At 42.2% G+C, this 14,903-nt stretch overlaps 1 protein-coding gene across 1 annotated transcript in view; it reads left to right on the forward strand.

Moving 5' to 3' along the window:
* Positions 1-4,511, forward strand: part of LOC126543465 (uncharacterized) — a 37,464-nt gene extending 32,953 nt beyond the window's left edge. The window contains exons 3-5 of the mRNA XM_050190583.3: positions 1,972-2,034; positions 2,366-2,425; positions 4,338-4,511. Of these exons, the coding sequence (XP_050046540.1) occupies positions 1,992-2,034; positions 2,366-2,425; positions 4,338-4,471 (237 nt within the window). The 5' untranslated portion in view covers positions 1,972-1,991 and the 3' untranslated portion in view covers positions 4,472-4,511. The remainder of the gene's footprint in view (positions 1-1,971; positions 2,035-2,365; positions 2,426-4,337) is intronic.
* Positions 4,512-14,903: the final 10,392 nt, after the last annotated feature.

The raw sequence follows: 14,903 nt of genomic DNA on the forward strand, positions 1-14,903 counted from the left end.
ATTAGGCACTGTGAGATGAGGGATTAATTTTTTTATTTCGCTCATTTGAATTAAAAATGCCTTTTCGTTAAAAAGTTAAAATATTATTTACCACTTCACTAGGTAGCACTTCATTAGGCACCTTATATTTTAGCAAATATTGTTACGGGGATGTTGGGAGTGTAGAAGATTATATTTACGATATATATACAAAATGAATCTGAGTAGTTAAGATGGCTGACCACCAACAACGCGCCGCAGGCAGCGTCTCGCGATCTTCTTCCTCCCTTCGTTCATCCTTCCGTAACAATATCAAAAGTATTTCTCTCAACTTTGTCGTTTACCATGTCTCATGGTTATAAAATCAGATGTATTTCACAAATATTTGCGATTTCCTAAAGCTAGACCAGTCTCTCCAATAATATTTATCTAAAGCAAGCATTAACAGACTCCTAGATGTCTTGCATTAAGCTAGCCTCGACATAGAACTGGTCTAGACAAATGAGGTAAGGCAGATCATGTATAACGGCTGTATGCAATCTTAAAATTATTATTCTCGATTCAACGTAATCATAGCACTTGCTTGTGGTGTAATAATAAGCAAAATATTTTCAGAGAACGATCCCCACAGTAACATTGTATCGGCGAGCTCCGCACTGATGTTGTTTAGCACCACAGTTTAGCACCACAAAAGTTTGAATCATCGACGCAATTAATTCCACCAAAAATTCTTTCTAATCACTTTTATGAGAGATAAGCCTAATATGTTTTTTCCCAAGGAACAGTGCATGCATCTTAATCCCCATTTTAAGTTTGTCATGCATAAAAATAGCTAACCGTTAAGGAGGATGTGTATCCGGTTTCCTGTTTTTGAATATGTGGTTCATCGAACATGCATCGCTCTAAAATTCAAATTAAGCTGGCGTACCTTGCACATCGGAGAGCAAAGGCCTTATCCGGTCCCCAGTGAATTCTTGAGCAGATGCCTAACCCTTCTCCACGTGCGTCCTTTCCGGCCTAAGGGAGATATAAAGCAGGCCCATTGTCATGCCTTAATCAGTGTTGTAGCACTTCTAAGATCGAAGACCTAGCCTAATTCCTGCATCTGTTCCTCTAAGGTAGGTTTCTGATGTCTCTGTGAGCAGTCGACAAACTTTCTTGCTCGTACGATTGATATTTACTATTATGCATACGTTGTTCCTGTGATTAGTCTGTGATCTACTGATTTATATGTTCCCCGCAAACCTTTATTGAATGAGCACGAAAAGCTTGTATTGTTCCAAAACAATTTTAAAATTTCAAAAAGAATTTGAAGTTTGAAAACTCAGTATTGCTTTCGTGATCTTGATAGTTAGCAAAACATCAATATTGTGCTTAACGCGAGGTGTACGAAATAATTTCTTAAAAAAGTAAATATGAAGTTTCGCTGTCTCGTGAGCCAAAAAACTGTTACTTCTCAATAAGGCTGGATTGTCGCCCGACCCCCTATATTTTTGGAACATCGTTCCAAAGAACCCCCCAAATCACAGTGCCCACTAAGCGAGAAAGTCCTTACCCACGGCTTTGCATCCCAAATAGAAGGACTTTAGATTATACCAAAAGCTTATGTACTAAAAGTTCTCGCCCGCAGGTTACTGAGCTGCCGTTTCAAACGATATTTCCACGCCTATAAACCATCGAACAATGTGCTGCTATTCTTCATCCTAGTGGGACTCCAATTTTTCAGATGAAGTCTCCCCTACACGCTATGCTGCTTTAAACTACAGCGATTACGCTAAGTCCAAGCGGTCCTATATTAGGACAGATGCGTTTCTAAGGTGATAGCCCACGTTGAAAGGCCATCTATAGGCCGAAATGGATCCTAAATATTTTAATCTTGATAGAAAATCTAAATGCACTTAATGTTCAGTGTGAAGGGAATTTCTCTACTTTTGCACTATAAGCTGGGTGTTTTGAGAAAAATAACACGAAGACTTTCCTTCATCCTCGTAGGCATCATCCCCATTCCTAAGATGAAGTTCACCTCTGCCGTGTTGCTCCTTGCAGTACTGACAGGTAAGCGAGTGCTGCCAAGTGGCAATGCATTCTGTATAATTATAAAGACAACGGTTCTCACGGTAAAAGCAATATGCACTCCTGAAAACGGGAAAGTGGGCGCACACTACTGCCTCAGAGCTGTACATATTGATATAAATAGTAGGTAGGAATATTACAACGATGAGATTCTACAAAGTGCACACATGATTGGATTTCATTTCCGTTTTCTACGAAGGAATCAACTTTCATGGCTGGCGAAATCTGCTCTAGAAATTCATGAAACTGTGACTTCAAAAAAATGTCTAGTGCCCTCGGTAGTTTCTTATAATGCGCGCCTACCTGTGTGCAGCGTTCCTCGCCATGACGGCTACAGCGGAGAAGAGTAGCGAGGAGATGCGTGGTGGAGGCGGTAAGTGTGAAAGGGATGCATGCCTGTGTGATATAACGTAGTGTCTTTTTTTTAAGCAGGCAGTTCTTTTTCGTGAAATGCTAATTCCAGAGTGACTAAAATATACGTACATCAACAAAGTCCTGTCATAGCCACCCCTTTAGCACCTTTCTCAAAACCCGAAGGTCCATGATTGTCACCTTTTTTGAAACACCCTATATCTCTTTTTAATCCTTCGCATGATGAGGACTTGCAGAATATGTTACATTTACGTCTCTAACGTAAAATATAGCAGTAACACACATTAAATATCATAAGCAGCTTGAGACGACATGCATCTGTTTACATTAGCGTTGAAAATTTATTACATATTAACAGATCATTTTTTCTCAGATAATCGAATGTGAGTTGCGCGGTACTTAGCCATCGCTATGAAAATGTAGGTAATTTAAAACGTTAGACAGTGAAACATTCAATGTTTTGATCAAGTATATTCAGTAAATGCGCATGAAAAAATGTTCCTCTAGTAACATGTCGAGCACTTGTGCGAAAAATACCTTACTCAGGGCTGCATCATGTGTTTTTGCGTAATTTCCTTGCACAGTAGCATTTTAGGTTTCCTGGTACACTGAGAATTTGGAGTTTTTCTGATGTGAAGATGCATCTAAGAGTAATTGTGGCTCTGCCTTTTACTGACGGACTGTGAGAACGTGTACGGTATGAAGGAACCTATATGATTTTAGGCATATCTAATAGCGCCTATTAATCTCGTGAAACGAGCATCTACGCACGAAAAAGTACACTTGGAATACCATCACCGGCTTCCCGCTGGATCATCTCTTGTCTCTGCTTGCTTCACATCTTTTATTATCATCCACACTCCAGGCTTCCCCTGTTGAATCCAGCCTTACGTACATCTTCCCGCTAAAGCCACAGCCGTCACATAGCACACATTATCACCCAGTCATCTGCCATGAACACTTCCTTCTTCCCTGACGCAATAACCTATTGGGAACGTCACCCAGAAGATACCGTCTCATGCACTGACCGTAGATCATTCCGCGAAATCTTAAATTACCACATTGCTTGTTTACTGATCCTACCCACTGTTACTAGAGATGATCTTCCCCTGTTTTCACAGTTGTTTTTGTTATTGTAGCTTCTTTTCTGCTATGTACATCTGTTCTAACATTGTCGCAAGAATTAATGCCCTCCCTTATGAATATCGCAAGTACGGCAAGAATAAACCCACGATGTTCTTTCCGCCCCTTTCTGTATGTATCTTTAAGTAAATTTCGAATGGCTGAGACTGCGATCAAAATGCCTGTTGACACAGTGATGCGTTGCACCAGTTGATACGTCACATAGAAGGATATTCATTGGGAACAAGACCGAACTGAAAATACTCTTCCATCACTTCTTTTTAGAAAATATTGTATTTGTTCGCACGGTTGTCTTTCGATATATTGTTGACGAATCTCATGAGACAGCGTCTTCGTTTAGACGTACTAAATCAATCAGCTGTGTCACGCACACCTGAAACGCATCCATGGATTTCGTTTTCAACTGGTGGTTCCGATATCTGCACAATGTCCAAGCTCTATAGATCACTCTTATGAATTGCTCTGTATCCCACACTGTTGGCAAGTGGCAGAGTCTGCGCGTGTTTTCTGGATCCCGGAACAAACTGTAGTATGGCGAAATAGGACGACGTTGTCTTATTCAGCCAGCATTTGTTCTTAACAAATCCGCTGTGTCCACTTCGAGAGCCAGTTCCTGCTGTGGTTAATGAGCACATAACTATTGCACACTCTGATGCACGTAGGTTCTTGTTTCTTATGTTAGGGGTCTCGAAATTAAATTTTCGAATCTATTGACTCATCTTAGAATGTTAGTTGATGGTGCCTCCAAGTAACATATCGCTTTTCTGCAGTATATGGCCACGGATGCCCGGACGCCGATGAATGCACCAAAAGCTGCCGATCATTGGGTTTGAACGTAGGCATATGCCTTGAACCTCTACTGGAAATCTGTCTGTGCCTTGACAACAGCTCCAGCTCGGAATAGACCTCGGGTACACGCAGGCTCTATAGACGTGTCATGTTTGTCTCAAAATAAAGAGTTTATCTGATTCCAATTCATGTATGCTCTACACTTTAAATCAATCTGCATTGTTGCAAGCAACATTGCGATATTGCAACTGCTCCCCAATTATTGAGCGCTTCTTTTACACGGAGTGAAACATTAGATATAAATAACCGCACGAAATAACCCAAGTGAATGCCCGACTGCACAAAGAGATGTTGAATTTCAAATTATGCATAACAATTTTCACCTGGCACGTGTCTTAATCACTGCGATAGTAATGTACAGATTTTGGACTGATCGATTGAACCGCGTATTGTATAACTGTATTGTGTACGCCGCAGTGGCTTGTATATTGACGCCTTTGTCCTATCTAGGACAAGCTGCAGCCGATTAAGTGAGCGTGAACCGGACGGTCTAACTATAACCACAAGTGAACCTTTTGCTTTGTCACAACTTAATAGCAACCATAACGTGCACCGCAATTATGAAAGTGAACCTTAAGGCGCGATGTCGTTCTAACGTGGCGATTTTCACAACATATTGCGCATATTCCCCGAGCTGTGAAAGTCATTTTCATTCGAAGTATTTTCCAGGTATCTGGCTATACGGCGTTGTAACGGTTGCTCAAAACAAAGCGAGGCGAACCAAACCTAGTTGAAAAATACGCCAGACGGTTTTGGTGTGTTCTGATGTTTACTGGTGTAAACACCAGCAGGCTCTGGTGTTACATGGTGTACACGACAGAGTCATCTGGTGTGTTATGGTGTACAAGATTACAAAGAAGGCGCCAAATAAAACAACAGCCTACGTCGTTGTCTCGTGTCTCCTTCCTTCGTGTGTTGTTTTATTTGGCGCCTTCTTTTTAATCATGTATAACCAACTCGCCCACCAGCATGTGCTCAGGGACTGGTGTACAAAGCAGAATGGCTTGGTGTTTTGTGGTGTTCACACCACAGAGGCATGGTGTGTTCTGTTGTGCAAACGACAGTGAATGTGTGCGTTTTGATTGCACATCAGATTGGTGCAGTGCCATCTGGTGTGCACACCAGGGTGGTTTATGCTACCACATGTGCATACCTTGGTTGTCTGGCGTGCACACCATATTATAGTCTAGAGTTACTTGGGGTGCACGTGACTGTAGGCCGGTGCGGTCTGGCGTACATGTTAGTATGTTGTGATGCGTATTAGCTTCGGCGCACTTGCCTTGGTTTATACTATTTTTTCTGGTTCGGGCATCATTAAGGCTCTCTAAATGGTTAATCGCCTACTTTCAAATTTGCACAACCATCACATTGAAATTTATATCCTTTATTTATTTCTGCATACTGTAGGCCTGAACGGCCATTTCAGGAGTGGGGAGCACAGAATACAAATTTAGCAAAGAATAAAGAAGCGAAAACAAAAATAACAAAAGATGTAATACAATATCGGTGTTTAACATATACAAGACAGAAGAATTCAACTTAGTGACAATGAACGAACATGAGCGGGTAAAGCATTCCACAGTTCTACAGTATGGACAAAAACACTATTCAAATTTCTCGGTGTGGTGGTCAGGAGACACATTCAGTCATGATTGTGTAAACTGGATGTAAGTCCATCGGTTCTGATAAGGCTGCTGGCTGAAATAAGTTGTGCCGAGGTAATCGCAGCACAGAAAACTTCAGTGACTCAGTGTGGCGTTAGTAAGACAACGTAAAAGCTGATTTTAAACATAGAAATCCTTACAATGGAAACGATTGCATGAGAGCTGTGCATCCGATTTATGACAGTAAACAAAAGCTGAATTAAGTTATTGTATACATGAACACAAGATTTTCAATCACCACGAACTGACGCAGTTGCCTCCGAATTGCAAGATACATGACGTACCTGTTTTATAAAATGATTATGCATTGTGTGTGTGTCTGTATGCATACACCCACCCACGCGCATATATATATATACATATATATATATATATATATATATATATATATATATATATATATATATATATATATATATATATATATATATATATATATATATATATATATATATATATATATATATATATATATATATATATAATGTCTAACAATTTACAATTACATTTCACTGCATAGATACCCTCCAATTCAACCTTTCCGACAAACTTGGAAACATCTAAGGGCAATGTTTTCCCTGGCACAAGGAGGAGTTCAACGGGAAATAATTAAATAATGATAGACAAACAGCGCTATGTATAATAAGCTTGATTTATCCCAGTCTACAGCTTTCAACTGATTTGGTAATACGAAGCTTTCAAAAATGAGTAGCTTCAAAATGTATTAGTTTAATTACTAACTTATGCATACCAAGCTTACACTTCGTGGGAATGCACGAAACAAAGTGGTAGTAGAAATGGAAATTCCTGTTTCTAGCTTTCGTAAGATCACTTTTCAGCTAAGTGGTGAATGCGGGTACTTATAAGTGACATTCACGCTTCCTAATGCTCACTCTTACGTTATATTACATTAAACATTACGTGAGGACCAGAGAAGGATACTGAAAAGTTTGACGAGGAAAGGACTGATATGTACTAAATACAAATGCTGTGCTTACAGATGGCTTGGCAAATGTGTAATTCAATAAACCACACGTGGTCGCTGAGTAAATCTGTCATTTTAGCAGTAGTATCATTTAGGAGGTTATTTTACGCTGAGCAAATTGATGCTCATGCCGCGCTATGTGCCATTTTCCACAGAAATGCGTATAAACATCCCACATACGCAATAATTTAATGGTGGCGTCAATTGCGAAACTACCAAGATTGTGTGGAATCATATTTTTTCATCACAGGGCTGAATAATTTTTGCTTCATGCCTTACAAACTACATGCGATGGAAGAAAAGGATTTGGAGTAACCACGGCCGGTACAATATATAGTACTCTTTAATTCATGTCAAAACATTGCAAGGCATACTGTTGAATAGTATCTCAAAGGGTGTTTTAGGTAAGAAAGCCAGCACTGCACTCATGAAAATCTTCTACTTGAAAAAAATAATATGAAGAAAGGACATACACTACTTAAGATTAGCAGACAATTACATTTCCTTTTAACATACTGCAAGTGCCTCACCGCTGAGAACATGCAGAGATACTGATACATCATAGGAAGATTCCCGCACTGGAACAGGCTTACATACTTTGCTTTATAGCTCGATATGCATAGCTGCCTTGGTAAGATCTTGTAAAATTACCAATCACTACAGTTGCTAAGGAATGAAGATCCAGACTAATGCAACCCCATTAGAGACATTTTTACTATCAAGCAACAACACATTTACAAGGACCCCCATTAGAAAAGGCGAACCAGACACAAAATTACACATTCACATTGCAACGTCATGGAAGCGCGTCATGGTTTCTATCGCAGATGCAAGTATATCACGAGGATAATGAAAAAAACAAAGAACCCTACTTGTAACTAGCTGCGTCTACGTGCTGGAGTACACCACAGCACTTGTCTTGAAACACATGGTACACCGCACCACATTTGTGGCACACAACACACTTCAGGTACACGGTCGTCCACTTCCAATTTGAACACGACTCCGGGCGGCCGGCGAGGCCGGCGCTCCGCGGAACGCCGCTCGTGGGCGCCGGGGTAACTAACGCGCCGGCGCACTGGCAGCCACAGGTGTGGCCTCTAAAGGGGCTTTAGTGGCCTCAGCTGCGTCGTCTGCTACAGCGCGCCAGCACACACTAGACGACGCGGCTGAGGCCACGCCTGTGGCTGCCAGTGCGCCGGCGCGTTAGTTACCCCGGCGCCCACGAGCGGCGCTCCGCGGAGCGCCGGCCTCGCTGGCCGCCCGGAGCCGTGTTCAAATTGGAAGTGGACGACCGTGTACATGTTTTTTTTAGGAATCTTCATTCGCCGCACGACAAATAAACAAGGCACGGACGACAGGAGCGCTACCCGCGCACATTCTGCACCTGTGTCATCCATAGTAAATGTGGACAACACTGGTGTAACCTGCCCCGCACGAGTGATGAACCCTCGTAGATTTGATGATTTCCAACTAAAACAGATGAAAAGCACACAGAGACATGGCACACTGCAAACTTGTACCTCTGAGATCCGGCTAACAATTTCAGGGGCCGATTTTGACGACAGCTGCAGAAAGTCATTTGAAACAAAGAGATGGCATAGGAGCCACAGGCAATAGTGCAAAACGTCACGGAGGGGTTTCAAGACAAGCATTCTAGCCTTTCTACCATACTCAAATCGTAGAAATCAAGGCCCAGCGCTGGATGCCTAAGAGTAGCATATCCAGGTCTCGAAGGCCAGGCTTCAGCTGGCTGCATTCGACAGAAATTACTGAAAAATCGTAGAATTTTTTTCTGCGCTAAGCTACAGCGGATAATATTGTATGTTCAACGGTTAGCTTTGTATCTCCACAGCATATGTAGTTGTGCACCACACGGCACAAAACGAGACTGTACTAGTTAATATTTCACGCATCACGGAGGCCACAACACCAATACAAGTCTACGCTCTTCCCATGCTACCGGTTGGTGGCCCCACCCACAAAGGATACGCTCAAAGCATTCGTTCACCTATCCTGTTCTCTGCTTTAACGTGCCGGTTCGTGGTGCGCTTCGCGAGCAGAGGCGAAGTGTATGTCTAATTGTGTAGTTTTGTCATTTGTATAATCGAATTTGACTCAGTTCGCCCACACAAAAGGGCCGGAAGACAACTTGTGTCTCTCTGAAAAGTCGCCGTATGCGTGACGAACCACGCAAATGTGCATCAACGATTTTCATGCCGGGGACCTTTGTTTCTGGTTGTCGTAGAAAGTTGGGTGGACATCGCACAGAAATGCGTATCATCAGCGTGCCTCAGCTCGACCACTACGCAACGACATGTATGCTTGAAGTAACATCGCTTCAATGGCAACTTGGAGGGTGCTTTTCGAGCGCGTCGGAACATTGAAAAGGTAAGTCATCGTGCTTGCTAACCGCACGCATGTTGAGCGTGCTTGTCGTGTGTCGATACACTTATGAAAATGTCAGATCTGTGCTGATATGAAGAATGCTATATATGTCCATATTAAAAATTGGGCAGATGTGGCCATATATATGTCATATATGGCCACATAGGGCCGCTTATATGCTATATATGGCCATATCTTTCAAGTTTGTTATATGTCTATACAAGGCCCTCTTATATGGATGGTCATAGATGGAATCTGATTGATTTAACATCTAGGGTTACAAATGCTAAAACCACAACTTCATGATGAGACACACCATTGTGACGCATTCCTAATAATTTTAACTCGCTGGATTGTTATGGTGTGCACCGAGTGCACGGTCTAATCAAATGCAACAGCAGCGGCCGCGATTCATTCAAGCCCCCTCAGATATAGTAGCGCAACACCTCTGCCACTATGACAGGTCTGGAATTTTATATTTACATGTACCCAGTCAAAAAGTTCCCTCAGCGTATCGGTTTACATGTTTCTTCGCGAACTGTAATTTCCGACCTTGATTTGCTTCTAGTCTCTCGGCCTACAAGCTTAATGGTCTACTAGCCTATCGGCCTGCAAGCCTACATGTCTATCAGCTTGCGTGTCTACAAGCCTGTCATACTATGTTTGTCGGCATGCCATTTCATTAGCGAGGCCACTGTTGAAATTTGTATTGTACGTTTATTCAATTGGATGAATCTTCGTTTTGACTGTGATTCCATTAGGTTCATGCAGTGTTAATCAAAATATACTCAGTGTCTTAACCCGTTTGTATGCCAAGCAGTACTTATTATATGGGGCACTTCGTAAGTATGCTCACCATTCCATCTAAAGCATCAGTCATCGCATGGGCGTGATGAGGGAAACAGACTGATAACATATAAAAGCAATACGAGCATAGCTGAAATTTTATTGCAAAAGCTTCCTACTGCAGCACATTAGCAAACTGATACAAGGGCTGCCAGTTCACTGCTTTTGAGCTTCTGCACTAATTTGAGCCTCATTTCCGTTACCACCTTTGACACGGTGTTGTCCGCGTAGTGAAGACAGCTGCACAAAAGAATGAAGCATTATTGTCATAACACAGATAACTAAGTACATTGCTTGTTGGGTTATATAATACACTAACAAACGTTATGGAATGGAGCATTAATGTTGTTAATAAAAGATATAGAAGTGGTGAAACCAGTACAAGTACTAGCCATGACTGCTTTCAAGTAAGCTTTGGATATTTTCAAGCAATTGTAGGCCAGGCACGCCAAGCTGTTTCCAGTACACAGATGGCTTTTGAATAGCAGCTATAATTCCAAAATGGCTAGGCCTTACTGAGTGCCTGCTGGGTTAATTAGTAATAGTACATACATTAAGTATGTGCACAATAAAATACCCCCACTCACACAATGACCACACTGCAAAGGAGCAATGCAAGCAGTGGCCCTATTTTGACTTCCATTAATGATGATGATGGCCTGCTGCGGATGCCAGCTCTTCTCTGGCTCTACCAGCACCGGAGCTATCTAGCGCAATATGCACAAAGCTAGTTTTTGACAGTCTGGGCCGGCCATGTCGCAATTTCATGGCGTGGGAAGCATGCTACAGCACCGGATTCAAGCTAAAAGCTGTTCAGCATGCTTTGTAGAATGACAATCGTCCATTGCGAAGGCTCTTCACCGTCAACGAAGTAAACATTACAGACGGTAGAATGAAAAGCTTAATGCTACCTCCCAAAATAAGCATCACTTTCCGCACACCAAACACTGGTTTTTACCTACAAGTTGACATAGCAGTCCTTTAGGCTACAAACTGCAACGCAATCAGCAACTGGATGATGCGCTTCATTTGGTGGCATGGGTTTTCCTCTCGAGTGAGAACGACCCCATGTCAGCAGCTGCCTTCTATACAAAGAAATACTCACGAACTTTCACTATTGGTCATCATGTCTTGACGCCAGGACGCAAGCTTAACAGGCTGCCAGAGGAACTGTTGCGCACAATGGTCGCAGAGGTGCAAAGCACAATTTCGGATGAAACAGTCAGCAAAAGCTTCAAGAGAACTGGCATCTGAAGCTCAATGGACACTACTGAGGGCCACCTATTATCGGATTACGCAGCTGAAGCTGGAGCAACTGGAGAGCCCGCCAGAATTGCAGATTTCTCAAGCACAAATTATTTGGAATGCGTTTTCAAGATTTGATGATGAGACTTGGTCTATTCTTGTAAATTACTCATGTTTGATTCTTCCGTAGCTAGTTTTTGGACAATGTCTTAGTGTACCTAAAGTTAAGCTGAAATAGGTGGCAGTGGAAATTCACTTAAAATTTTACTCTTAATACAAATGTACCCTCCGAATTTGTGACGTTTGCTTAGGTGTATATTATAGGAGTAAACAAATTAACAAAAATACTTCGTGTGTTCCCTCCTTATACAAAAAGTATGCTGCAATGTATCAGGAGAGCTAGCATGCTGTGGCGATTGCTTTCCCTTGATTTTATTTTCCATTCTTATCATCAACTACACATCGCCAGCCAATCATGATAACCTAGGCAGAACGCTATCCTTACAACGTCTTACAACGTACCAGAAAGACAAGAACCGCAATAGAATCATTACACTATCCCAGCCCTAAGTTGGCGTTCAGCTGTGTCAAGCAGTCCCTGAGGCGAGCACATAGTCAACCTTTCATGCGAACTTTTACTTCTGGCCTACTGAATAGCATACGGTAAAGAGAAAATGAACTACCTGGCTCTAGTGAGGAAAAGTTTACCAACGAGAATTTCTGGCCCTGCTGCTTTGGGGAGTGCACCAGCTCACAGTTTGTTTTGTCAAAATGGCTGCCGCTACTTCACACGCACGTGTAATCTGTATCCCATGACTGCCCTTGACGTAGAGTACCCGATTCGGCTGCAAGACGTTGTGAGTTCAATTGCTGCCGCCACCGGCCACCCACTGGTTCAAATGGACGACAGCATTCCGCGACCTGACATTCGGGTTTCTTCAGGAAAAGGAGCCTGCACTCTAAATTCTAGTCGAACTCCTCGTGAACGCAAGAAGAGTACACTTGGGCCGTTCCCACAGCGGCGAGTTCCCATGTCGCGCTCCAAATGCACTTACTGAACTGGGAGTACCTACGGGTTGGGGAAAACACTCCTATGTATGCGTTGTGGTGCCATAATGGCCGAGCACTAGGCTGGCAGCACGCTTGTACCTATTTGACCGTTAGGTACCTGGCGATGCACTTGCCTCAAACAGCTGCGGCTGGTGCTCTTCAACAAGGCCGTCTGTGGTTCGACAACAGGTGCCAAGAGAGACCGTTCATTAAATATTTATTGGGCTCCCTTTTGAGGTTTGAACTGCAACAAGAAGCTGAGCCCCAGGCTAGGGGGCATCTCTATCCGTTAGAAAGAAACGAAGGGTTTCTGGTGGCACTATCATTTGAGCTCAGTACCGCCCACATACCATGCGGCTGTTCTACTGCTATAGCACACTGTGGTCCAGTTAAATTATTTGGTGGTGAGGATCTGGCTCCACTTTAGCATGTAAGAGCACCGAAAGCGGGGCAAGCAGGGACGTATTCATGGTTGAAATGTTAAAATGTTGAAAGCAGCAAAGAAAAACGCACACAACAAAGGGCTTCCATTCTCGTGTTTCTTTCTCTGTCCTCAGTCTGTATTTGCTTTTCACTGCTTTAAACCTTCTAATCGCTTCAGCTTTATCCATGACAGCATTGTTTTAATTATAGATGTATTATAGCACCTTGTATTGCGTGTATAGCAGAGCATTACTAACATAGGAGTGCCGATGTTTCTATATGTGATTGCTATGTTACAGTATTTCACAACACAGAAATTTCTTGTCCCCAAAGGGAACAAGATGAGCATCCAGAGCGACAACAGCATCCGATATTATATTACATTATTTATTTATTTATTTATTTATTTATTTATTTATTTATTTATTTATCTATAAATACTGCGATCTTTTCCGACATTTTGGCCGGGCGGGAACATACAAGAACATTCATACAAACATACAGTTCAAGAAATCATGCCAACGCTTGATTTCAACATGGCAGAAGGACAGAATGTACGAAAAACTAGGAGCAAATAAACGACGTGCGGTTGAGTCATGAATTCAGGTGGGCCTGAAAATTAGATCAAGAATTTAGTGTAAAGACTTCGTCAAGAAGTTTATTACATTTAAGTATTTTTCTTCTAAAGCATGAGTATTTGAAGCAGTTAAGCGGTGTTAACGGGGTTTTTGCTAAGGTGTGTTTACGAAGAGTAGCATAACCAGTTAAAGGTGTTAAGATGTGCGAGGTATCAATATGGTAGTGGCCATTCATTAGCTGAAAAAAGAATTTTAATTAATTAGGAAACACGATTTTGTTCTGTAATCGGAGAGAAACCGCTACGTTTAAGGAGATCTGTAATTGAAGTTCGACGGTAAGAATTGTAGGCAAATGGGACAGCTTTCTTTGGAATTCCTTCTAGTTTTTCAATATTTGTTTTCGTGTAGGGGTCCCAAATGATTGTTGCATATTCTAAAGTAGGACGAACTATTGTACTATATGGCGTGGCAAATTTTAGCGACCTTCTCAGGGTGAACAATTTGCGAAGACAATTAGCCCTTACACTGTCTGGGGGTTGAGCCGATGCTGAGTGTTTGGACCTGTAACCAGACCTCCCACCCCCTCCCCGGGCGGAGGCAACATACCTCTTTGGCCAGTGCTTCACATAGGTGGCGGCTCCAGATTCACCCATCTGGAAGAAACCACTAGTCGCATTTCCTATTCTGATGATGGTGATGATGGCCTCATACTATGATTCGTACCAACATTAAGGGATTGTTTTTGTTCCCTTGTTGAATAGCGACCAAGAATTCTTACATCTCCGTCTTTCTCTCTCACTGTCAATCTTTCCTGTCTTCTTGTCAGTTCATTTAACTTCTTATTTTCCGGACGGCAAGCGTTAATCTTGTCTAATATATGTAGTTTCGGGAAAATATATATATTAGGTTGTAACGTTGATGCACAGCCGGCGTTTCTAAGTGTTTATCCAGCACAGTAGCGTCCCCTAGTTGGTCTTGAGGATAGGGGGCTACTCCCGCCGTTGAATGTTCCACGGCTTACTTGGCAAATGCTGTCCCTCCACCCCCTCCCACGAAAATCATCCTCTAATACAAGGGTGCACAAAAACAATTTTCCTGTTATTTCTATATTACAGTGGAACGTCACCAGACTCAACCGCAACCTGAACGGCGTTAAAGAAATGCTACAGAAGTTTATTCAAATGTGCTGTGCGTTCAAAAGACATACAATAGGTCTACACAACCCAACCTTCTTCTGCAATACGTCATTTAACAGAAACACCGAGACGACGCTTTCGCGTCATTCAGTGGTTTAACAATAGTTCTGTA

This window comes from Dermacentor andersoni, chromosome 10 (assembly GCF_023375885.2).
Source record: "Dermacentor andersoni chromosome 10, qqDerAnde1_hic_scaffold, whole genome shotgun sequence".
NCBI classification, from domain to species: domain Eukaryota; kingdom Metazoa; phylum Arthropoda; class Arachnida; order Ixodida; family Ixodidae; genus Dermacentor; species Dermacentor andersoni.